Genomic DNA, 26,417 nt, shown 5'->3' with positions numbered 1-26,417 from the left:
GTGGTCGCGTTTAGGAATCTTGATCAGTCATCTGAATGGAAGACCCTTTCCTGTTCCTATCCACCAGGCTCTTCCGGAGCCTTACAAGTGACCTAAAGTCAACATGCTGAGATGCTTTCAGCAGGTCTGTCTTCTAGGGAAAATCCAGGTGCTACCAGAAATAGCATGGGAGCTACTTGTCGCTGCCTGAACCAGGCATCGGATCCATGGGCATAACGTCAGGGTGAAGCCCTAGGTGAGAAAGTGACAACGTTAGAAGTAAGGGTGTGTTAAATAAGGTATTTGTGTTTGGCTTTCTGAAAAGAGGAAAGACTTCAGGGCCTGTCAGGAGAATACATTGGTTTGAGCATGAATTGTTCTTGTCACTAGCAACAGAGCACACCTTCTAATCCTCCTGTTAATATCTCCTCGTCCTGTTTAAAATGGAATATCTCACTCTCAGTACAAGACATGTGGAGAGAGATTTTTTTCCTACTTCTGCTGATGTGCCTAGACTGCTCTGCTGTTACTCTCATTCACCAGGCTGCTGGCCAAGGGTGAGGGACCTACTTGTAAGTTTTAACAAGTCAGGGGTCCATATGCATTAAACCTATGACCTTGAGCGGACTAGCACCAGGCTCTTTTAAGGGATGCCCTGCAGTCTTTTAGGGCAGTGATGATAATAACGGTGAGTTCTCATAGAGCTCTGCATACTTTAAAAAGCATGCTCTCACACACTATTAAAGTTCAGATTATTATAAAATCATCCTGAGTGAGTTATGGCAGAGATTCTTATCTTCCACATTTTATAAGTTAGAGACCCAAGAAGCTAATGACATGTCCTGAGTTAAGAGGCACAAATCCCAACGCTGGTAAATGAGTAAGCCAAATCCAAGGTCCTCTGGCTTCTCCACTTTCTTCACTATAGCATTCTGCCCCTGCCCTCATGACATCTCCACCTGAATATCCTGTAGGCTTCTCAAATACGTGTCAAAACCCAAATTCATTATTATCTTCCCCTCTCAAAGCAAACCACTCCTCTTCCTCCTGCTTATTTAATTACTGCCCTCACCCCACCCACCCCCATTGCCCTCCCTGGAAACTTTCGAGTCCCCCTTGAACATTCCTCCTTCCTCCTGCCACATTTCTTAGAGTTAGTCTGGTTTTCCATTTTTGAAATGTCATTCAAAGCTCTTCTTTCTTGCCTGTTGTCACCGGTGCTGCCCAATGCAGGCCTTCATCACCTCCTGCTTGGCCTACACTAATATTCAATAGTTTGATTCATTCAGTAAGTCATCCTTGAACCTCTGCTATGGGCTAGGCTCTGTGCTTGGTCTAGGGAGACTGCTCTGAGCAAAAGCAAACAGGGACCTTGTTTTCACCGTGCTCCGTTCTCCAAATAGTAGCAATCAAATAATCACTCCAACAGATGTAAAAGGGCAACTTATGACAATTTTCCCAAAGGCAAATACATGATCACCCTACCAGCAGTACCCATAAAGAGTCGTGTTTCTGCCGAAACCAGTTTGGCTCAGTGGATAGAGCGTCGGCCTGCGGACTGAAAGGTCCCGGGTTCGATTCCGATCAAGGGCATGTACCTGGGTTGCGGGCATATCCCCAGTGGGAGATGTGCAGGAGGCAGCTGATCGATGTTTCTAACTCTCTATCTCCCTTCCTCTCTGTAAAAAATCAATAAAATATATTTTAAAAAAAAAAAGAGTGGTGTTTCTAACCCATATATATGATCTCGGCACACCCTCTGCTTTGAACGGTTCCTAACTGCCCATTGCCTACATGATAAAATCCAAACGCATTAGCCTGGTGTACGTGTCTCTTCATGATCTGGCTCCGAACACTAGGTTATGTTGCAAGCCACTGCACTCTGCTTGCTCCCCCACCCCTGACTCCGCTAACTCACCCTGTGACTAAGCCGTAGCTAGTCTTTTTCCACGTCTTGCCATTCCAGAAACAGCTCTGCTCCTTCTCTCTTCCACGGCCTAGCTTCAACAGAACTAACTCTCTCCAAAAATGCTGATGCTTTAGCTGCCGGAGACACCTGCACACACACCAGCTCAGCTTGCATGCCCCTTCCCACCCCCTGCATGTAATTAATGCTTCCTAAAGGTTTCTAACACATTTCCCCATCACTCATCTAGCACTTCTCCCGTTGGATTAGAGACAGTTACTTTCTTTCTACCTCCCTTCCCATCAGATCGTGTACCATTTTAGGCAGAGATTGTTTTAATTCATATAGGTTCGAATGTATGTTTATTCTATTACATAGAGTGGAACCATAAATACACCATAGTAAGGACAAACATATTTTGTTCATGTGCCATTTCTTTTCACCGCGAGTTTCTAATTGGTCTTGAGTGTTTCTTCCCTCTCCTCCCCAGCCCCTGTTTAACTTCAAGAAGTTTGTGTTCTCTCCTGTTATTCCAGAGGTCTTTGTATCATCATATTCTACTGTGTGTGTATATCTTCCCTTTTCTGTGCACAACATGTCCCCCGCCCCTCCTGCTTTTTCAACCTCTGGCAAAGGACAGGCCCTTCATGTTTGCACAATCACTGGTTAAATGATTACAAAGTGGCCACAACAAAATATGGGAGAGGTGTTCTTTGGGAGGGTTCAGTCTGATTGTGTAATGGGGTAAAGTACTGGGAACGGATGAAGTAACTGTCAACTCTGTTCCCATTACCTTTCCAAACTTGGCCAAGTCTAGATCTTGTTTCTCTGCTAACGTAGCTTCAATCATGATTATTGTCAATTGGTTCCCAGGGTTTGCAACAGGAAATTGAGAAACACATGAGAATAGTTGAGAATAGTTCTTTGGGAAACTGCTTTTACAACATGATAAGAAGGATAGAAGGAAAAAAACAACAACGTAGTGATTAATTGAAAACAGACTCTTGGGAAGGAGGTAAGCTTTTATTAAAAATGTACACTTCTTGAGGACTTCAAGGATCTGGCAGCTGAAATGAAACATTTCTCAGAGACTATCTAATTTCCTATTCCACAGCCTAATAGTCACAGAAACAAAGTCATAAAGTGCAGGATCATGGCCAGATTATTTATGTATATCAAAATAACAGATAGATGCCTTTGTAAAATATAAAATAAAAAATTAATAGCCCAGCAGAATTGCTGTAGAGAACAAGAACATTATTCACCATTTCCATATGAAAGGACATGACAGTGGAATTATGCATAACCACAGTGCTCACTCACCCTGGTGAATGTGCCAAAAGATACTGTTTCTCTCAGCCTTAAAGGCAGAACTCCCACGCCAGTCCCTCCATCCATGAGCAGCCTAAAACATTTACCCAGAAGGCCAGACAATCTTTATCACTTTCAATGTATATCTTTTTTTGTTCATTCGTTTGATTTTTTTAAAAATATACTTTATTGATTTCAGAGAGGAAGGGAGAGGGAGAGAGAGAGAGAGAAAGAAACATCAATGATAAGAGGGAATCATTGATCTGCTGCCTCCTGCAGGTCTCACACTGTTTATTGAGCCCACAACCTGGGCATGTGCCCTGACCGGGAATTGAACTGTGACCTCCTGGTTCACAGGTCGACACTCATCCACTGAGCCACGCCAGCCAGACTCCAAAGGATATCTTAATTTTAGAAAGTTAAATAAGGACTTGAATGTTGATCATAAGGATGCCATCTGGGTAAACAGTAGAAACTTTGGGGTAAATTGTTTCGTTTATTTACTGCTATGTAACACACTACCCCCAAAACTTAGTGGCTTAAAACAGCAACTATTATGTCACAATTTTGAGGGTTGAGAATTGGGGCAGATCTCAGCAGGGCGACTTTTGAGCCTCATATGGCAGTGAATGTGGTTCCTGTGTGGTCCTCAGGTGGTGGCAGGGCTGGTCCAAGACCGCTTTCCTCACATTCCTGGTGCATTGGCAGGGATGGCTCAGCCAGGTCCTTATTCTCTCCATAGACCCTCAAGACTTCTTTTCATCATCTCTCCTGCAGGGCAGTCAGACTTCTCAACAGAGCACATGGAAACTGCCTGTCCTTACAGGCCAGGCCCGGATCAGGCATAGCATCATTCCAGCCTTCTCCACTGGCCAAAGCAGTCAGAGGCCAACCTGAATTCACGGGGAGGAGAAACAGACCCTCATCTCTCACTGGAGTGGGTGTCAAAGAATGTGTAGCTGTTTCCCGTCCACCAGAGAGTGTAACCGAAATTACTTTGTACATTTGATGTAGGATTTGTACTTAGATTTATAACCTAGCAGAATAGCTCATTTCTTCATTCAGTTATTTAAAATGTCCTTATTAAGGACTTGCTTGTTATATGTGCTGTCCATTGAGAGAGACTGAGAAGAAGTACAGGGCATGGTCTCTCCCCCTCCAGGAATGTGCATCTCGATGTGAACCCAAGATAGATGCACAAACAAGCAATTAGAATATGTAATAATGTAATTAAAGCAGCAAGATGCACATCATAGACCAGTGTGGCCAACACAACTGCCTGCAGGGTTCAGGCAAACACAAAAGGAGTGAGGTGAGCTGTTCTGAGAGCAGCTGGAGGTGCAGTGGGGACTGCAGAGAACTGGAGAGTTCATCTCCTATCTAAAAAGGCAGATCTCTTGAGCTGCAGCCAACTATTGCCACTTGTAGATGTGGGACAATGATGCCACAACTGCCAACTTTTTCAAAGATGTATAAATCTCCCAATTTCAAATGTTGGCAGTGAATGCAAATTAATTAACTCAAACAGCCCACCAAGTTTTTTTGTTTGTTTTTAAAATATATTTTAATTGAGTTCAGAGAGGAAGGGAGAAGGGGGGAGAGAGAGAGAGAGAGAGAGAGAGAGAGAGAGAGAGAGAGAGAGAGAGAGAAACATCAATGATGAGAGAGAATCATTGATTGGCTGCCTCCTCCATGCCCCACACTGGGAATCAAGCCCACACCCGGGCATGTGCCCTGACCCTGAATCGAACCATAACCTCCTGGTTCATAGGTTGACACTCTACCACTCAGTCATTCCAGCCAGGCAAGCCACCATGTTTAGCCCCTAAAATGGACAATAAGTTCTTTAAAGATTTATGGGAAGAACAGATGTAGTTGACTAGAGCAGTGCTGTTTAAAGTGTGGGCTGCACACCAGTGCCAGGCTGTGAACTATTTGTCACTGATCCATAGTGGAAAACGTAAATGCGTTGAGAATAAGGAGTTAGGCTCTAATAGCAATTTAATATCCAAGCCTGTGATTGGTGTGCTTGTCTTTGGGATGCAGGTGAGCTTTGGTGTTGTAGAACGTGGGCTACAAGCTGTTTTTGGTGTGAGTGTACAAGTAGGACTATATGTGACCAAGCACTGGAGTAGAGCCCCATGATGAGGCCCCATGGAGAAGTTGGATCTCAATTAACAGATGGCATTGAGGTAAACATAGGGAACAGAAAGCTTTCCTAAATGTTAGGAAGGGCATGCCCAAAACTCAGAGTCAGAAAGGCACCAAGAGTCATCAGGAGAGAATTTATTCATGAGGGATGGTGGAGCTGGTGAGTGGTGATTATAGAAAGCCTCAGATACAGCCCTGTACAATAGAATTTATCCTGTGAGGCATGTGGAGCCCTAGGAGGTCTTCCCATAGAGATTGATATCACTAACTTCCCAGAATCCCCTTCCCCCTCTTTCCTTCTTTCTTTGAAGGCCCAATTCAAACTTTACCCTCTCTACAGGACCTATCTATGCAACAGCAGTCCCTATCTTCTGTAAAGCCCAATAAACCTTTTTTCTGCATCCACTATAGGGATATTGTCATTCCTCCTTAGTATTTTAAGCACTTTGTGGGCAAAAACTCCCTTATCCAGCTCTGAGTCTCCCTCAGAATCTAGCACAATCTCTTGCCATAGTGGATATACACTTGGTATGTGCTGATGAGCAAGGCAGGTAGTTTTTTAGGGAGACTAATCTGGTAAGAGTGTTTTGAATAGATTAGAGCAAAAGAATAGAGAGGAAGAGATTAGATAAGAGACTATTGCAAGGGCCTAAGAGACGAACGCTGGGACCAGGGATTGGAAGGGAAAAGGGAATGTATAGTGAAGAACAGTATATATATATATATATTATTCACACAAACTCATATCAGTGGTTCCCTGAAGTCTCACACCATATTTATAGGTGATTGATATTTATCAAGAAACATTCAGAATAAGCTCCAATACTTAAGGGTGTTCAGGTTACTGAGTTTCTCTTTTAAGCACCTAAATAAGTTTTTTTAATCTCTCCTTGTGCACATCAGTTTATTAGTTATGCTATAGTACATATGCTGCTACACTAAATGGCTCCACACTGATGCAATTCAGTACTTTTTCTATGTCTTCAGTCCTCTACCAACTGCTACTAATTGGTACTGCCTATTGGACCTTGGGCTTCTATCCTGCTAGCTTCCTCTCAGAACTTACGCTGAGTGAGGATGCAAGGGCACTTCATGCATTTCCATGGAATAGAGAGCACTTGGTAACATCCATTTTTCTTGCAATATATAAACTTCTTAAAGGCTTTCATTGATATTTAGATTTATTTCCATACTCTGTATTAGTAGTTAGCAAACTTTTGGTGGGAAGGAAGCACGTAGTAAATATTTTAGGCTTTGTGGATCATGCAATCTCTGTAGCAAGAAAGAAATAGGAGCTTTGTTGTCAACCAAAAAGTCGTGGTAAAGAATTACAATTTCGTGAGTGCTATAGCTTTCATGCAAAGATAAACCTGGGTATTGAATTCAACACCACATTTACTTACTATGCTCCAGTAATATGCCCCTACACTAAATAGCCCCAGACTTCTGCAACTCAGTACTTTTTCTGTACTTTCCCTCCCCTTTTGATTTCGGAAAGAAATTCAACGCCACATTTCTAACGAACATCTCTACCCATGGTAGATAGCATCCTGCATATACACCTGTTAAAATGCTTCCTGCTTCAGTGATATTTGGAGTTTCTCTGAGACAAAAAAGGTCTCTCTCCTGAAGCCTCTTTAGATGAGCATGGCCCTGCAAGTAGAAATGCCTGACAGTGTTGCCTCTTTAGACCTCGATGTCTCTAACAAGGGCACCCACTCTTACCGTCGGCTCCCACACGCTGCAGAAACCACAGCCTCGGCACACTGGTGGCTAGATGTCAAAACAAAAGATCTTGACATCCTGGCACAGAAAAGTAAGCAGCAATGTGAAATTCTCGTAGTTGCTGTTGAAAGTGAGACTGTGGTCAGCCAGACTTCTGTCCCTAAGTGAAGCCTTACTGTCTCAAGACACATGATTCCGTGTGTCTCTACTCTGTCAACAAGTAATCTATGTCTCCATCCTGAGTAACCCATGACTGAGATGACTGAGTCCCCAGTGATTCTTGCTTGTTTCCACAAGGATGTTATTCCTTGAGGCCACCACAGGGTATCCTAAAAAGCTTGGGCATATCACAAACACATTGGTGCACCTAATTCATGAGCTCTGCTCCTAAATTCCAAGCTAGGTTTAAGATTGTGTGTGTGTGTGTGTGTGTGTGTGTGTGTGTGTGTGTGTGTGTGTGTTATACAGAAACTTTTCCCTCTTAAATATTTTTTTAATCCCTATTTCTTTCCCAGAATTGGCCTAGACTCATCTCATAATACGGTCAGATGTCAGCTAAGGAGTAAGACGACAGTAGGAGCCCTACAAGCCATGCTTATACCTTAATAACTTCAGTGTGTAGAATAATTATGCAAGGGTCTTAGTCCAGGAGTCAGAAGATCTAGATTCACTTCCAGGTTCTGCTCTTTGAGGGTCTAGACTAGGTCTAGCTTAGAACATCTGTGAAAATTAACAAGGTACTGAATTTCGGTTATCCATTAATGCATAACCAACTACCTCATATTTTAGAGGCTCAAAACAACAACAGCCATTATTTGGTTATGATCTTGTAATCTGGGCAAGGCTCAGTAAGGTCCTCTTCTATTTTCCCCACATGCTGTCAGCTGGAGCTGAGAGAGCCACATCCAAGATGACACACTCAAAATGTCTGGCAAGTTAGTCCGGACACATGGCTGGAATGTTAGCTGGGAGCCTCAATTCTCCTCCATGGGAGCCTCTCCATGCCTCTCCTTGGCTTATTTATAGCACAGCCACTGAATTCTAAGGAAGAGGAAGCTGACATTTCCAATCCTCCTAAAGATTAGACCCCACCCTGGCCCAGTGCCATCTGCCATATTCTATTGGACAAAGCAGTCTCAGGCCTGGCTCAGATCCAAGGGGGTAGGGAAAAGACCCCACTTCTCAATGGGATGTAGGGAGAGAGGCTGCAAAAGAGAATTTGCAGTCATCTCTCACATAGTGTTTGGAAAAATACATTGATTTCTCTGGAGATCATTCATGGTTTTCTAGTTTCTGAAATATAAATGTTATCCAGCATTTTATCTCTTTGCAAAAATATAAGCCCAGCCCTCTTTCGAGGTTCGCCATTCTACATTATTTAATGGGAAGGGATTTGAGATTTGTTGGGCATCTGTTGGGTGCAGGACCCATAGTATATGCTCCTTCATTTACTGTATTTCATTGCATCTGAAATGCACCTTTCTTTCCCTATTTTAACAGTTTTAAATTGTACATTTGACAATGTAGGCAGCCTTATAATCACTTTAGGTCATATGGCAGCCATGCATGCATGAGTTTGGCTATGATTATTTATATTTTCATCACTTCACTCATGTTATGTATGCTATTAAAATTTCCCTTGTTGAGTTTAATTGCTATTTTAAAATGCTTGAGAAGTATTACACTATAATTTGACATTGAAACGAAAATTTATCTTGTATGTCAAAAGTTATAGAACTAGAGAGCCATTAGTGAGGCACATGAGTGAAATTGGAAGCGTGACCTCAATTTCATACATTTTTGCAAACCAGCAATAGTGAGTTTCGCATTCCTTATGCTCTCACAAGTAGATGAAGGTGTGTTGAGTGTTACTACAGGCCTGCATGAGAAAGGATCGCCTATTGTGCATAAGCTCATGCCTGAAGACAGAGAAATTGCCAAAAATTCAGGTCCTTCTGAATAGATGAAAGGAGAAAAACAACAAAAAACTATTAAACAAAATGCATCTTGGTTACAATGAAAAATAGTAGTTCTCATAAAATCATCTGCAAAACATACCTGAATTCCCTCCTTTTACAGATGAGGAAGCGGCGGCTCAGAGAGGTTCAATCACTTACCTGGCCTCACAACTTACAAGTAGAGGAACCTGTTATTTTCAAAATTCCCACACTGATTCCTTCAAATGATAGGGCCGCACAGGTTGGTGTTTCTGGGAAGATACGAATGCTGCGTGGTGATAGCCATTGCACCTGCTGTCCCTAACAAACCTCACAAATATGAATGAAACACTGTTGCAGTCTCCTGAAACCAAACTTGAACTCACTAGAGAAAGCTTTCCATGGGGTTAGGCCCGTGGTCGGCAAACTGCGGCTCATGAGCCACATGTGGCTCTTTGGCCCCTTGAGTGTGGCTCTTCCTAAGCCTTAGGAGTACCCTAATTAAGTTAATAACAATGTACCTACCTATATAGTTTAAGTTTAAAAAATTTGGCTCTCAAAAGAAATTTCAATCGTTGTACTGTTGATGTTTGGCTCTGTTGACTAATGAGTTTGCCTAGCCACTAGGCCTTTGCCCAAGATTCCCTCACAATCCTGTTGAGAAGAATAACCAATAAAAAGGCCTATTTGTGCAGAGTTTTATGAGGGGTCACATAATCCTAAATAATTAGAATAGCTACTCTGAAATAGGAATCATTTTAAATAAGAACTATTTCCCAACCCTGGGGATCAGGAGTAGGTTTGAGGAAGACTTGCAGGAACTATACTAATAATCCTAAGGCAGTCCATTAAACTTCCCTCGGCCCCTTACAGAAGAAAACAGTGGTTTGGGCCACTGCTGCACACTCACCCTAAGGAAGTAGCGGGAACTTCCCCTGCTCTGATTGGGTCACCACCATGGGCAGCAGCAAGGGTCAGTATTTAATATAGACTTGCTCGGTTTAGAGATGATGGTGATTGCTCAGCAGCTGTGCAAAGATGCATAAAACACAAACATGAAGTTTCCCATGTAAGGCGTGGGGAAGATTCCAGCATATCTGTAAACACCAATGAACAACCCCCACCTCTTCTCACTGCTCCCCTGGAACCCTGACCTTCTATGATAGCATGCGGGGATTTATGTAGTAGTGTTTTCCTATGTCCATCTCTCCATTAGACTGGGAGCTTCCTGAGGACAATGAAGCTTTGTTTGTTGTCGCTTGTTAATCCTTACCCAAGGATATTTTTTAGAGAGTGGAAGGGAGAGGGAGAGAAAGAGAGAAACATTGATATGAGAGAGACACAATGATTAGTTGCCTCCTACGTGGGCTCTGACTGCCGCCTGGGATTGAGCCTGCAATGAGGTATGTGTTCTTGTCCAGAATCAAGCCCTTCAGTTTTCAAGCCTGGTGCTCTAACCACTGATCCAAACCAGCTAGGGCAGGGCTATTTGTTATTCATCTTTATATCCCCAGTATTTCGCATTGTCCCTGGTACCTTGAAGGAGAAGTGATGTCTATTTATTCCATTGTTCACCCATTCACCCCACAAACTCATTCATACAGTCCAGAACAGGGAGGCAGGCTGTGTGTGACTATGGGAGCCTTCTTGAAGTGGCCTGTGAGCTGGCCCTGTAGGAAAGGGAAAACTTGGGCAGGAGGATGAGGAAAGAAGGAGGGACCATGTAAACAAAGGACCAGCAGTATGGGAAGAATTTCACCAATTACTATGCCTGAGTGCATAAGGCTGGAAGGAGAGGCTGAAGCATGGTCATAAAGGCCCAGGAATATTCTTACCAAGTGGGATGTATTAAGCAGAATGCCCCTCTTCTCGGACATCAGGAGATGGTGTTGTCCGGAGGAGGACAGCAAATAGGGATACAAGTTCATCTCATTAGAAAAACGTGCCTGGGATTTTTCTTCCATCTCACAAATGATGGGAGATGCATGTTGTATTAGCAAGAACAGCCTCCAGGTCTTGTCTGTGATGCTGATGGTATTTTCATAGGGAGGTGGCAGTGCATGGTAACTAAGAGCCAGAAGGCCAGCTTCCATCCTGGCTCCTTCAGATATTAGCTGGGTGATCCGCCTCGAGGTGCCGAAGGTTTCTCGGCTTCTAAGTGGAGCTGATAATCGTATCGACCTCAAAGTTGTTATGAGGCTTAAAGGCAATGATGCACAGAAACGCCAGGGGAACAGTACTTCTTGGCACATAAGGGTTCCACAAATGTTAACTATTATTATCCCTTCTCTTCTGTGTACCATAGTTTCCTCGTCCAAATAAAGATAATAGTGCCTGTCCCAGCCCATTCCTCCTGAACCCTGACAGTATAAAATGCAATTAGTTGTGTGAAAGCAATTTGGAAGGTAAGTGCTGCATAGTGCAAGGTGGCAGTCAGGCTGTTAATTACTGTATCCTTGGCTGAAAGTAATCCTAAGAGCCTGGGCAGGAAGGTAGGGAGCTTGTGTGTCTCCAGGCTATTGGCCACAGGTGCGGTCCCTGAATGACCTCTCATAGGTCAACTTGAGGGCCTTAGCATTTGACTGGTCCAAGATTACATAAAGAAGGGAACAGGGACATCTACGAAACAAGAAAGAAATAAAGTTTAAGCCCTGCAGCCTTGTAAGCAGTGTTATTTCAAACATCATAGTCTTGGACATCTGGGCTCTATTACCTGAAATCCCATTAAACCTTCAGTCTCATAATTCTGCATGGAACCTGGTAAATTGCAAGATCATGCTGATGGCCACCAGCCAGTTCAAGCAATTAATCACTAGGGTCCCCAAGCAGGTTAGCAACTCCTCCCACGTGGGTTCTTTAAGGGAAAACTGTGTACACAAAAGAAATAGCCCAATTCATGCAGTTTTCATAGCAACGTGCTTTGTAGCTCTGCCAACACAGAGAAATTATCTGTTATCATTAAGACATCCAAGCCTCATAACTTTTTCCTCAATGGAAATTAGTACTCACCAGCCCAGGGAAGATCCCCAAACCTTGTTAGCTGTAATATAGATTACAGACTGCTGTGAGCTGACGGATCCAGTTCAGACAAAACTAAGCCCTACCCTTTCCCCACTCTCAGCATTTTCTCATTTGGGGGAACTCAACTTGAACTGAGCTCTCTTTCCTTTTAAACTTTTCTAGAATGTCTGAACTATTTGCATTTTTTCCCTTGTTCCAGGCCAAAGGGCCAAAACCCAGAGCAAAGAAATAAGCTAGGAGCCTGTCTTCAGAATCCTGGGGGACATACCCCAAGGTGAAAGGACCATAACAAAAGAACTATTTCTCATAAGATTTTTTGCTTTGTTTTGCCAAATCAGAGGGTTCATGTAAACGAGATAATGTTCTGCACTTCAGAATGTTTACGAAGTCTTTCCTAATTACTATTTGTTTATAGAGCGATTCTGGGAACATGCTGGAGAAAGAGGGGAAGCCTGGAGCCCTCCCTAGAGAAAGCAGGAAGGAGGAGAGAGGGGCTCAGAATTAAATTTACTACATGGGTGCAAAGATTTGGGGCTTCACTTGTCTTTTAAGGTTTCTTCTTTCTAAAACCTTTTTACCAAATCTTTCAGTCTCAGTTTTCAACTCTACAAAGATATGCTGTTCAATATGGAGGCCATTAGACCCATGTAACCTGTAATTCATTTCAACTTAAATGAATTAAAATTAAATAAAATTCACTTCTACCAGGTACTAGCCACATATCAAGTGTTCAGTAGCTACATGTGGCTAATGGCTGCCATATTGGACAAAGCAGAAGACTCCACAGGACAGGGCTGCTCTAGATTAAGGAACGCTATGGCCTTGCCACTCATAGACAAGCATTGTGTCACCTGAGAGCCCCTTAGACCTGTGTGATCTGCATTTTAACAAAATACCCAGGTGACTCATAGTCATTTTAAAATGTGAGAAGCACTGTTCTAAAATACCCTCCCACTCTAAGATTCTGTATGGTGACATCCGTTATTGTTAGCAGTATTATTTGTTCCTATTTATTTAGCTTGTATGGCATTGTTTCAAAGAGATACTTCTAGCCCCTTGAGACTTGGCATGCCAAAGGAGAAACACTAAGTGTACCTTGTATACTCATTAAAAAGTGTGCTCTTCTCTTTCTCTTTGAAAAGCTGCAGGATGTGCAGAATTTTGGGGGTATTTTTTTTTTCTAAAGAAGTGACTCTTAGGGAATATTTTTCCAATAATGCCATTGCCTTGGTCAACAGAGAGGCCTCTGAAATTAAATAAGATTAAATAGAAACATAAGGAGGGAGATAGATGAACTTTAAAAAATAAAAGGAACTTGAATTATTCATGCAGTTGACGAACACACAGGGTACCATGCTCTGTGACCGAGTGAGGGGGAGTACAGAGCAAGGCTAGAAATGAGGACACAATCACTCATAAGATCATCTTCCAGCTGGTCTCACGTTGTGGAGATGGGGAGGAATTTCTGTCGCAACTTGGATTAAATGTCCAATTGTATTCTTATGCTCTCTCATGAGATTCATTGTTGCTTGAGCCAGTGGACAGAGTTTTCTTCTGGAAAGTCCTGTAGGCTTTTAGAGTGGCTGTTGGAATTTAATGACTTGAGATGCTTGTCTCTGTCCAGTGCAGAGAAGTGAATCACTGGAGTTGCCTCTAATTGGCTGTACAAATGTCTCCATGTTGAGAGCATCTGGTCTGGATACTTTCTTCCAGAAACGTATCATCCCATATTCATGTGGTGCAAGGTGGTAGCTACTATTGTCAGCAGGCTTCTGATTCAAGATGTCCATACTGTTGGGTGAGGTTTTGCCTGGAGAAATCATGACTTGAGACTAAATATGACAGGTGTCCTATATTATCACCAAGAATTTCTAGAGTTCAAATTCCTAAACCAGTTCTCATTAGAGAACAATGCTATGGCCCCCAAATAAATTCTTCCCTTGCTTTAGAAAACTGCTAACCTCACACATTTAGCTTTCACCATTCATTCATTCAGCAAACATTTCAGAGCACCTTCCATATTCCAGGCATAACTACCACACCCTTCAGAAAGAAGAAAGAGGCATACTTGTTCCTGAAGAAGCTTGGGGTAAGGAGCAGTGGTGCTTGAAGAGTGGTCCTCAGACTAGCAACATCGGTGTGCCCTGTAAGCATGTTAGAAATGCAAATCCACAGAACCACTCAAGACCTGCTGAGTCCGATTCTTTACACTTGGGGCCCAAAATCTGTGCTTCATCAAGCTCTCCTGGGGATTTCTAAGTATAATAAAGGTCAAGAAGCATTAGTCTAAAGACAGACATGTCATGAAGGGATTCTGATATAGTATGATGAATGCAATGATCAGTTCAAAACTCGCCCAGCCCTACAGGCCCCAAGGCAACATTGAACATTTTAGTAAGTGCTCAGTGGAATACGTGTTGCTTCCTTGCTTGGTTGATTGATGTGTGAATCAACCTGTAGAAACTAAACAATACTGGGATGATGGAACATACCTGATCCCCAGGATTTGGGATGGTTTGGATAGCTTGCTCAGGTCTTGCCACTCCTGTTGGTACCCCTCTAAAACCCAGTGTTTGGAGCACTGCATTATATTTATCCGGGTTTCTTGGTATTTTATTGTATGACGTGAAAAAGACTATAAACCAGTTTCCCCACTGTCTACACACTTTTCTTTGTCTAAAGGACAAATAACTACTATCTAAGCACTGGGGAAAAGACATGGATGTTTTTCCCATGGATCTGTGCCAAGCTGGCTTTATAAAAATCACAGAGCTGCTTGTTAAACATAGAGAGTTCCAGACCTCCCTCTGGATGTTCTTAATCAATGGAATTGGAGAGAGGCTGGACAAAATAAAAATTGTAAGAACCTTTTTGAGATGACTCTGATGGGCTCAAGTTTGAGAATCTCAGAGTTTTTAGAACCCTGGAATCCAGAGACTCAATTTAATCCAGAGGAACCAGAGTCCATTTCCAAGAGGATTTTGAGCCGCATATTATAGACTAGCAGCTCTACTTGTAGTTGAACAGTAAGAGGACAAATATAATGTTATTGGTTTGTGTGTTTTCTTTCCTAGGGCCGAAAAAAAAAGGAGAGGGACAGTTTGCACAGAAGTCCATTCTTTTATCTCTCACTCAGAGGCGGTGTGTGCCTGTGTGTGTGTGTGTGTGTGTGTGTGTGTGTGTGTGAGTGGTGGTGGTGGTGGTGATGGTCAAGCTTCACTCATTTAACACTCCCTAAAGAGAGGTGTCAGCCCAAGCCAATGAGGACTGCAGAGCCACTCCATTCTGCAGAGGACTGCAGAAAGACTTGTTATAATCAGGAGCCAATCACCTTCTAATTGAAACAATAAACTCTCTTAGGGCTGAGAGAGTAGGGGACAGAGGTCAAGGCCTTCCTCTCCTGTCTAGGTATAAATGACTCCCTGGAAATGTCCCCATGGGCCCTTGAGATCTCATATTTCCTGCTTAGCACTTCTGGAATCTGGGCTCCTGACATGTCATAACCAGATCAAGGGTCACAGACTGGCCTACAGGCTGCAACCTGTGTTAGGTCATTTATCTCTCCGAGCCTGACTTTCTTAATCTGTGTACAGGCACACCTCATTTTATTGCACTTCACTTTATTGTGCTTCACCAATGTTGCATATTTTATAAATCAAAGGTGAGACCCTCTATTTATTTCAATGCTCACTTTATTGTGGTGGCCTGGAATGAACCCCACAGTATTTCTGAAGCATGTCTGTACTGAGGTCATGGTATTTACCTCCTCAGGTTGCTGCAAAATGGACACAGGTTCTTTGTAGGAGGCTAGGCACGTGGTAAGTACTAGGTTGATGATAGTGCTTACTATTTAGTCATTGTTGTCTACAGACGCTGTGTTAGTTGGTGTTCTCCAGAGAAACAGAACCAATGGGAGATATTGGTTCTCCAATAGAAGATATATGTATATATCTATAGATAGATATCTAGAGAGCAAGAGAGAGGAATTGGCTCACACAATTATGGAGGCTTAAGATCTGCACCTCAAGATCTTTGGCCAGTAAAATGGAGACCCAGGACAGCTGATGGTGTAAGTTCCAGTCCAAAGGCAGGAAAATACTGATGTCCCAACTCAAAAACAGGCAGAGAGTCAATTCTCCCTCACTCTATCTTTTGTTCTATCCAGGCCTTCTGTGGATTGATTGAGGCCCACCCACATTAGCAAGGACAATCTGCTCTCCTCAGTCTACTGATTCAAATGTCAATCTCACCCAGAAACACCCTTACAGACACACTCAGAATACTGTTTCACACCCCAGCTGGCATGGCTCAGTGGTTGAGTATCAACCTATAAACCAGGAGGTCATGGCTCATTCAGTTCCCAGTCAGGGCACATGCCCAGGTTGCAGGCTTAATCCCCAGTGGGGAGCATGCAGGAGGCAGACAATCAATGATTCTCTCTCATCATTGATGTTTCTATCTCTCCCTCCCTCTTCCTTCCTCTCTAAAATCAATCAAAATATATTTTTTAAATAAAAGAATACTGTTTTGCCAGACATCTGGGTACCTCATGGACCAGTCAAGTCCACACATAAATTAACCCTCACAAGGTTAGGAAAGGTCACTGTTTGTATGTATCACCTTTTTTATTGCCCTTACCCTAATCCCACTGCCATCCTGATACCCATTGTGTCTGGGATGCTGGCCACAGTCTTCATGCAGACAGGGGGGTAGGGGTAACTTCTTACTCATACTTCTTACTCATAACGTCCCTCCACTTGTTGGGGGCAGGTAGTAACAGAAATGAAACCAGTACAACCGAGAATGTGTCCCACTTCTCCCACCAAAGTACTGGTAGCAAGTTTAGTTTTATTGCCACATCAGTCTTCCTTTGTCCTTCTTTTATCTCCTAACTTCTCCCATACATACTAATTAATTAATTGAGCATACCTGTTTAAATCATCCAATCTTGATTCTTATAATAGCTTGCCTGTGAGGGTTCTAAAAGTTAGAAAATGATTTAATATTAGAGGTTTTGATGACATTGAATATAAAATCAAATAAAATGAGCAAATGATGAATAGAAGAGGGGAGTGAGGTTTGAAATTAGCCATATTTCCTGTACGCACAAGAGGCACACTTATGTTGGTTTTTATCTTGGCCTATTTTAGGAGTGATATATTTGGCTCACAACCAGGGGTAGAAGATAAACAAGGACCTGTATCCTCTATACCAACCTCACACTATTGACATTTTGAGCCTGATAATTCTTCAAAGTAGGGGGCTGTCCTATGCATTCTAGGATATTTTAAGCAGGGTCCCTGGCGTATACCCCATTAGATGCCAGGAGTACCCCTGAAGCTGTGACAACCAAAAATGTCTCCAGCATTGCTGTGGGCAAAACTGCACTCCATTGAGAACCACTGCTCTAAACATAGGGAATACTTTAGACTGTTAAGTAAAACCTACTTTCTCTAGGTCACACCTCTCATTTATGGTACTTTATGTATAGGATTCACGTTTGATGGGCATTCTTCTAGCTATACAAACACAACTACTTGCTTTCTCTCCTGTGTTCTCATTGGAACAAAGGAATTTGCTTTTCCAACACATTTCTTACCAAGCCAGGAAAGCACTGTGGTGAGAACGGGTCTGGTTTCTAGTCTCCGCTCTATGCATTCTGGCAGTATGGCTGTGACAAGTTAATGAACTTGGTCTCAGTTTTTCCAGGAGTGTTATGAGGATAATGCAATTTAGGGCTCAAAGATGGCGGTGAGGGATTCAATGAGTGGCAGCCTATAAAACTGTAGTTGGCCCATTGTAGCTGCTCAGTAAATGTTAGTTCTGCTTATTACTGACTATTCTGTGGGGGCCACCGTGGGTGTCACTCCTTTGGAATGTGCATCTCACACCTTGTATAAATAGTCCCACATCGAAGTGCAATTCAGGCCCACCCCAAATTCCTCAAGCCTGAGTCACATAAAATACACAGATGGAAGATATGGCTCTTCTTTTTGAATGGGAGATACCACACAGCCTTTTCTAGAGGTGAAGGCTTACTTCTTCCCTTCAGCCCATGGGAAGCAAGGCCTCCTGCACACAGTAGCTGTACTTCTTCCCCAGACACGCCGATCCCTTCAGCCCCTGCAGCTGGAGCGGGGAAAAGCGGAGTGGACACAGTCAGTCCCAGAGCTGTTCTTGAACGCTCTGCAAGGCCGGCATTGCCTCCCAGGCCAGCCCCTTCCTGCCTTTGATGTGAACCCTCCGTATCAAGGAACTGTCTGGTAAAGTCTGCGCTCATCTGGGGGAGAGTGGGAGCCAAGGTGTGTGGACCGTGCCCTTGGCAGGCCAGGAGTGCTATCTCTTGGAGGCTGCAAAGGCTTGACCTCCAGGCACATCGTGTCTTTTTCCTGGCTCCCAGCTTTGGCATTAGAACACTGCCCCATTTGTGTCTCTGGTTTCTCTAGGAAATCTTCGGAATTTGTAATAATAATAATAATAATAATAATAATAAATAGTAGCCATCACTTAGCAGATATTTAGTATTCACCAAAAACCACACAAAGTGCTTTTTCTACCATCACAGCAGCCCAGTGAGGTGGTGATTACGATCACCATTTTAAGGTGAAGACATTGAGAAATTCATGTTTCAACATCATATAACTAGGAAGTGATGAGTTTAGGATGTCAACGCAGATCCTCCTGATTCCAAAGCTCTTAGTCACTGGACTCTAACGTTTCCCTACCCATCTGGACGTCCAGGCCACGGGGCTACAGAGGAGCTGGGTTCCCAGAAGCCTAAGTGACTAATGTTGGCTCATCGCACAGAGATTTAAAGGGAACGTATTATAGAACCACAGGTGAAAGAGCCTTAAAGTGCAATGGGCTCAGCTCGTGTTCCATGGCTACAGGGTGGTTGCTGAAGTGAGATACATTTGCTTGGCATCGGCTACCAGAGGCTCACATGGAAAACAGGGTTATTTGGAGAAGCAGCAACTGCGATAACTGTTCACTGACCCTGACTTGGGATGCAAAGCATAGTCGTTAAATAGCATTCACTCTTTACCATCATTATTCATTTTAAAGTTTTATTTTACAGGTTATTCTTAATCCTACTTTTCTAGAGTCACACATTTTCCAGAGCTGACTTGAGCAAAGATCTTAAGGAGGCTGGACTGTGTCAGGTTCCTAGAAATCTTTCCTGTTCCATGTACTGCTCCCCTGCAGGTCGCCTTGCACGGAAGGCTTTTACTCATGTGTTTTCTAACCCCCCTTCAATAGTACTAGAGCATTATCTCTTAATGCAGTTGTGAAGTATTTATTTTCAAGGTACTATTCGTGAGGGAACACAACCCTGGATGCTTTAGTCAGTCAATGCTCACAGGTCAAATCTGCATCCTTGTGAGCCTAATTTTTGTGGTTGATTTGCAAAATATTGTGATGAGAATAATAAAAATTCTAGTGTTTTCATTATTTCACTTCCAGTGCTTTGCTATGCATATGTGTAAGCTTTATATTGTAGTATATCATAACTGTTTACCGTGTTGCCCCATAATCATCATAATTATTACTTTAGTGCCCATGCAATCATCCATCTTGTTAACACATCATCATTTAGGAGACTGGTTGTTTCCAGTTTTTCCACTATTATAAATAACCTCTAGGTTACGTATTTGTGTGTACAGCTTCTTTCATTTTTTGTTATTATTTCCTTAGGATATACTCCTAGAATGGGATCACTTCGTCAAGGAATGTGAATTTTTAATGGTTTCTAAATAAATTGGCGCTGTTTCTCCAGTTTGCAATGCCACCAGCAGTATATTAGTATTTCACTTTCATTACAGGCTTATCGGTAGTGTGTATTATTATTTTATATTTAGCATGCTTAAATAGTACCTTCCTTTTGTTTTTGTGTTTTCTCCAAAATAGTGAGCTTTAATCAAACATGTGCTTATACATTGTGCATGCTCTCCTGTTTGAACAGCCAGTTTGAAAACAGAGTAGATTTGTTTTTAACCTCAAGAACCCTTGCCATCCACTCCCACTGCACAATAACTTTGTGTATTACACAAAGCTAATGTTAATAGTTTTCTGAGAAAAACATTATATCGCATGCCTATATTAACTACTAAATGAGGATCTGTGTACAGGAACTGTAGGGAGAACCCAGATAAAATAATGGAAAAATTTTTAAATAAAAAATTAGAACATCAAGATCTGCACCAGCATTCCCAAGGCCAAAAGCAGGGTTGCAATTCAAGTAGCTCAGTCTCTGACCAGATGTTGATGCCTTTTTCTGTCTGGTCTCTAACCTGCTCAGCCAGCCTGACTTTTCAAGTAGCAAACTCGGGAGCCCCAGCCACAGTGCCTCCAATAGTTCCTTCTAGGTTTCAGCCCAGGAAAGCTTCTTGATGGATGAACCCCTCCTCCCCACCCCACACCACCCCAAATAAAAACCTGCCTTCACACCATTCCCAACCTGATCTCCTTCCAGATTAAGTAAATGCTTGAAACCTTACCATGTAAGAAAAAGTTTCCCTAACCACAGCCCACCAGGGCTGAATGCCAAGTCCAGAGATCTGGTTTTGCCCTCACTTCCAGGTGTCAGAAACTAAGAATGAACAGAGCCACTTTAAAATAGAGCTGGGGCTGCCGTGCCTGAGGAGCTACCTTGCACATCTTAGGCCTCAAACCTTGGAATCTTAAAATGGAAAATAAACTCTGGACTGGGCCTAACACAACATCGTGCCCCAAAGAACTGTTTGCAACGATAACAAGAAACAGAGCTGATGACTGCTCCCTGATGACTATAGGACTGAAAATTAAAATCCTTATTTGGAATCAGCATCGCTCTGTGAGCTTATCGGCACCAATAGAAATGCCTTCCTTCTATTGATGTAATTGTCCCCCTTCCCTTTCTCATAAATATCTACTGCCTTTGCCTGCTAGTCGGAACACTATTTGGGCTTCTGCCTGAATCAGTGCTTACCTGAATGGCTATTCTTTTTCTTTTAATCTCACATAAATGCCGGTTGCCTCTCCCGTGGGAAGGCGTTTTATTTTCAGGTGAACACAGGCCACCTGGCCTATTCCTGCGATGAACGTCTTCCATGCTCCACCAACAGTAGAAGGACATTTCAGGAATCCAAGCCACCCTTATTTGTCCTGGAGTTGAGTGACCAGTCTCTTCGCTAGAACTTTCTCTTTCACCTAAGGATGTCAGGGCGTGTTGCAATAGTATGACTGCTGCTTCCTACCAGAACCTGGGGACATAAAGTAATAAAGTATTGTGTCTTCCCCTGTTTCTTCTTGCAGCCTCAATCGAGGGTTCTCCATAAACGTGGTGAGCCTTCCAAGCTCCTCTCCTGCCAGTGGATATGAACACGACCTGCTCCTCCCAGAGAGACTAACTCGTGGCCCTGCCAGACGATCCCCTTGGAGCATTGACAGATTAACCAGATTAACTGCGGGGGAAAGCACCCATCCAGTCAAGCTGATGGGCTTTGGAAAATCTTAGCTTGCCGTGGATTTGAAAACGAGGTGCATTACATGCAGTGCCCACTCGTTGCAAGCGGTCATCGGCAGACGATTAGCTGGAAAATTGCTTCCAGTTTTCATCACTGTGCATCACTCCGGCCCCCTTCGGGGAGCTGTCTGTGCCCCTCCCTGGAAGTCCTGTTTCTGCATGGCATCTACTGGATTCTCTTACTATGTGTGCAGATGGCATGATGTGTTAGACAACAATTACAGCAGTTTTGCAATCTCGGTGGAGGTGTTTACCATAGTGTGCCCTGGTAGGAATGTCCACATGTCTCCATTATGTTAGGTATAACATCTAAAAGTATTCTGTCCAACTCTTAAGCACTTTATAGGAGACACGAATCAGCACGTTCAGTACCTGTGAGAAAACAAGTATTTTCTTTTTTGTTTTTTTCTTTATAAATCTTGTCTTATTTCTGGCGCAGACTGTCCGAGACAAAGTCCACTCCTAGCATATCCCCAGTTGTTTATGGTAGATCAGTGTAAATATGGCCACAATACTGTTAGACTTAACCTCTTGACACTTTCCTGAACAACTGGATCCCAAAGGAAAGTAGAAGTGGGCTGATTGTAATACCTTAGCTCCTGGCTCCTGGCTCCTTGCACTGAGGCACAACGTAACCACTTGCACATACAACCACTCAAACACAGGAGGCTTCTCCTTGGCCAGCGTGCATGCTCTCGAAGTCTATAGAAGAGTTCTTTCAAATCAAAAACAGGGAAATGGCCTTCTTTTAATCGAAGACCATGCTGGGTGGATGTTAAGGGCAGCAGAATGCAGTTTGCCAGTGGTCTGACTTTAAAACCGTGGAAGACTTCCTAGGTCAAGTTCAAATCATAGCTCTCTGGGGAGAAAAACCAGCAAGTGACTCCTGGGTGCCTAGAGAAGGAAAAAGATCCAATTGCACATGAGGTTTTCTCCTCAATAGAGAACCTGCTAGTCCCTGTTAATTCTTTCTAGGATTATACCCACAACTAGTTTTTTGTTTGTTTGTTTGTTTGTTTTACTGTCTTACAACAAAGCACAGATCTGGGGAAAAGGTTAATCCAGTTATTGCTTATCTTTAAGCATTAGAAAATTGTCCAATGAACTGACCCTACAGAATGTTTTAGCATTTTTTCCCCTGAAAATATAAATTTGGCTGAATCAAAAACTCAGCAAAGCATTTCTGTGTGCCCATGGTCTCAGCCTGGCACTGACAGGCATGGAATAATTTGCTATAAATACATGAAACAACTCTGGGACCCTTCCAGCACAAGCAAGCTGTGCCTTTTAGGGGGTCACCAGACACCCTCTCCCGCGTTTTGCTTCCCCTGGGGTCTCAGGAAACCATAGCCCACTGAAAAAAAGGGCTTATACTGAGATTTGGAAACCTGACAGGGAAGAGCAAAGAGGTCAAAGGTGATGGGGGTGAGTAGGGTGACTCACCCGTCAGGTTGTGGTGCCAAAGAAGGGGGCTTCCAAGAGGGAACTCAGAGGAGTTTCAATATCCCCAAGAGCTGACCCTCCAACATGTTAGCAATAGGACCATCAGGCCCCCCAGCAGACCACAGTTCTTTACAAACCCTGCTGCCAACTCCTCTGGACATAGCATGCCAATCTCCTCTCACCTCCTCGGTTTCAATTCTAAGAGCAGGGTTTCCTCCTTTCCTTCCTCCCTTTATTCAGCAAGGATTTGCTGAGCACCTACTGTGTGCCAAACATTGTGCTGGGGCAGCAACAGTGTACAAGGCAGAGTCTCTCCACCTTTTGAAAGAGCTCCTTCTCCCGAACACTGTCCCCACCCCGTCTTTTTCATAATGATGCCAGCACTGGGACAGCATTCACCCCCTGCCAGAGTAAGCTGGGGAAATGCCTGGAAAAGGGGGCAGAGGAGGAAGGGGTGGTGGACGGCATTGAGCCACGTATTGGCACCCTTCATGCATAGCCAACTCTCCCAGGGCCCAGATGTAGCTGGGAAGAGCTTCCCAGAGCAGCTCTCCATTGGTTTCTTTGATGTCTATCCTGGTCACCTATATTGCCATCCTTTTCAGAGACACAAAAACCTCCTTGCTGTATTCTCTGAAACTCCAATTCCATAATTAGTCCTGGGGACACAGAATTGGACCTGATGCATCCAAGAGAACTACTGCCAGATGCTGAGAGAGCGTAGCTGGGAATTGATTGGTTTAACCAGGACTTTCTGAGACCACTGCGAACACCCGTGGAAAGCCAGACACGCTTGATGGTGCAGATGTTCATAAAATGACGATGGTTCATCTTCATCCTTACTTACTCTGGCTTTTGTGAAATACATTCTGAGCAATTAAATAAGTTGAGTTTCCTAGCTTTTTTCTTTCAGTTAAAAGAGTGCTGGAACATGGTGGTGGGTGAAGTTGGAGCTGGGGAAGACGAAGAAGACAATGGAAGAGCCCAGTTGAAGATGGAGACGGCTTCTCTAAAAATGCCTTAATTCCTGGCAAGTACCACATATTTGCAGATGAACTACAACTGCTTACCAAACTGTCCACCTCTGTTTGAAATCACTTCGGGGGATGCTTTTGAAAACATGGGAGCATCAAATCTGAGTTGTCACGAGCTGAGCCAGCAAAATGGAGCAATGATGCCATTCCTGGGGCCCAAGATTCTTCGTTACGTGTTGATGCAGTTTCCCACAGTTCCTTTCTGCTGTGCTGTACCTTCTTTCTGAGATGCATATGGGGAATCCGACCTCCCGAAGGTCAGAAATGGCTGGAGTGAGTTTTGTTTAGTAGGAAGCAGGAGACAGGGAGGTGTGGGATAAATACGTTGCTGTCCCAAAGCTCCAAGAATTGTAAACTGTTGACTTCTAACTCTTCCTTAAACCTGTGCTACACCTTTTATGAAAAGGCTGACACCCACAGTGTAAGGAAAAGCACTCTTAGGAATGAACAGAAATAAATAATTACCAGACTCCCCTGGGTGCCATGGAGATTAGCTTTTTCCAACTTCAGAACTGAATTTAAATATGCAGAACATCCAGGTTCTGCTAGGGTGAAAAGCAATCACTTCGGTAGATTATGACAGACCTAGTGGGGTAGAGACCCCAAGAGCTTTCTTTGTGGGTAACGATGCATCTTCTCATCTTCAAATCCTGCTCAGGCTCTGTGCGGTGTGTTACCACACACCTGATGCTACCTCCAAAATATGGGTAAACAGCACACAGGTCTCTGCAGAAACACTTCGAAGTTGCTCACACAAAGGCTCGGAGACCTTAGTTCTGAGGGAATTCTGCTGTTTTTAATGTTCAAGAGGAAAAGGAATAAATTCGTGAGGATATAAACTCAGGATAAACTCAGACAGATTTACCCCCTCATTACTTGCCAATGTGCTTTGCCTGCAAACGTCGCCCAATTGATTTTGGGTAGGAACACTAGAAGTCTCAAGGAAGAAAGATTTTTGAGACCCCCCAGCACTTTAGTTTCACCAAAACCTCCTCTTCCCGGAGCATTAGTAGCTCCATTCTTCGTGGTGTTTTTCTCTACATTCTTTAGGGCAATTTTGTTACTTGACAACTAGACTTAAAGCTTCCATAGTCTCTTTTTGAACATCTAATCTTTGAAAATGACATATATTCCTTGATGCACTAAAGGCTGTTTTTATCCACCTTTCCCACAGTCCCCGCCACCCCACTTTTTTGCTTTGTTTTGTGATTTTGTTTTAATTTCTACTTTTGACAGTGTTCTGTGGGTAGATTTCAAGTATTCTATAAAGAACTCAAACAGAAAAACATAGTCATCCCTCCACCCCCACGCCCTGGCCCAGTACTGACTAGTAATTCCTTCTTAAGCTTGGTCTCGGTGAAATCTCGCTGCCCAAACCCCAGTGGGACCTATCTTTGGGGGATGGCTGGTCATTGCTACTAATTAAAACGAGGCCTCCCTGGCCAGTGTTGCTCGGTTGTTTGGGCATCACTCCATGCACCAGGAGGTTGCCAGTTGGATTCCCTGTCAGGGCACATGCCCCGATTTCGGACACAATCCCTGGTAGAAAGAAGATGTACAGAAAACAGCTGATCAATGTTTCACTCCCACATTGATGTTTCTCTCTGTCTCCCTTTCCCTTCCTCTCTCACTTAAAAAAAAAAAATCAATAAAGAAGAAAAGAGGCCATGAGATCATGGAAGAGGACAGACCAGAAGCTGCTTTGGCTTAAGGGACAGGTGTGTGTGTGGTGGGGGCGGGGGGGAGGGGGCTCTATTTCAAAGACATGCACTGCCCCTTAGTCTTCTTAGATCTGCATCTAACCCTGTAGCCAGAAAACTATCTTAGGAATTCTGCTTTATCAATGTGCATGATTTCTGGCACCACTGCTTAACTTCAAGATCAAAGAGAATCACATTTCCATTATGTTGCTCTGGTGACTTACTCCAGTGGGGAGACAGGGAGCATGCTGTAGAAAGCTGACCACCTGTGGGAAGCCTAAGGAGGAGCTGGCCAAGTGCACAGGGAGGTTCTGCCACAGAAAGAGCAAACTAGATACTTCCTTGCAGATTCTCATTTGGGAAGGTGGCTAGAGGGATGGTCTCCTTGGTGGTTTTCTTTGGGCCATCAGGGAAAGAGCTGGGCTGAGGGCAAGCACTGCTTCTGAGGTCTGAAATTTTTAGGGTGAAATTCACCTGTAACAATTGGAAAGGGGAAGTGCCATTGAGTATTGTTCCAGTTTTATACCCCCTGCCCAACAGCACGAAGACTGGGAAATGACTTGCTTTGGTCAATCTGGAGTTTCATTCGCCATGTAGGGTTATTTTAAAATCTTGATGCACTCCAAGCATTCTTACTTCAGGGCTTCCTTTCCCCAATTCCATCAAGCACCAGAAGTGACCAGCAACATACACCTAATAATGAAA

General features: G+C 43.4%; 1 protein-coding gene across 2 annotated transcripts in view; it reads left to right on the top strand.

The window, feature by feature from the left end:
• The window catches only part of SAMD12 (sterile alpha motif domain containing 12), a 349,257-nt gene extending 325,249 nt beyond the window's left edge, over window positions 1–24,008 (top strand). For both annotated transcript variants that reach the window (XM_036338127.1, XM_036338124.1), the window contains exon 5: window positions 21,325–24,008. In XM_036338127.1, the coding sequence (XP_036194020.1) occupies window positions 21,325–21,347 (23 nt within the window). In that variant the 3' untranslated portion in view covers window positions 21,348–24,008. The remainder of the gene's footprint in view (window positions 1–21,324) is intronic.
• Window positions 24,009–26,417: the final 2,409 nt, after the last annotated feature.

The sequence above is a fragment of the Myotis myotis genome, unplaced genomic scaffold (genome assembly GCF_014108235.1).
Source record: "Myotis myotis isolate mMyoMyo1 unplaced genomic scaffold, mMyoMyo1.p scaffold_m19_p_16, whole genome shotgun sequence".
Lineage (NCBI taxonomy): Eukaryota > Metazoa > Chordata > Mammalia > Chiroptera > Vespertilionidae > Myotis > Myotis myotis.
The sequence above is the reverse complement of the archived record's forward strand: the minus strand, read 5'-3'. Positions and strand labels throughout refer to the sequence as shown.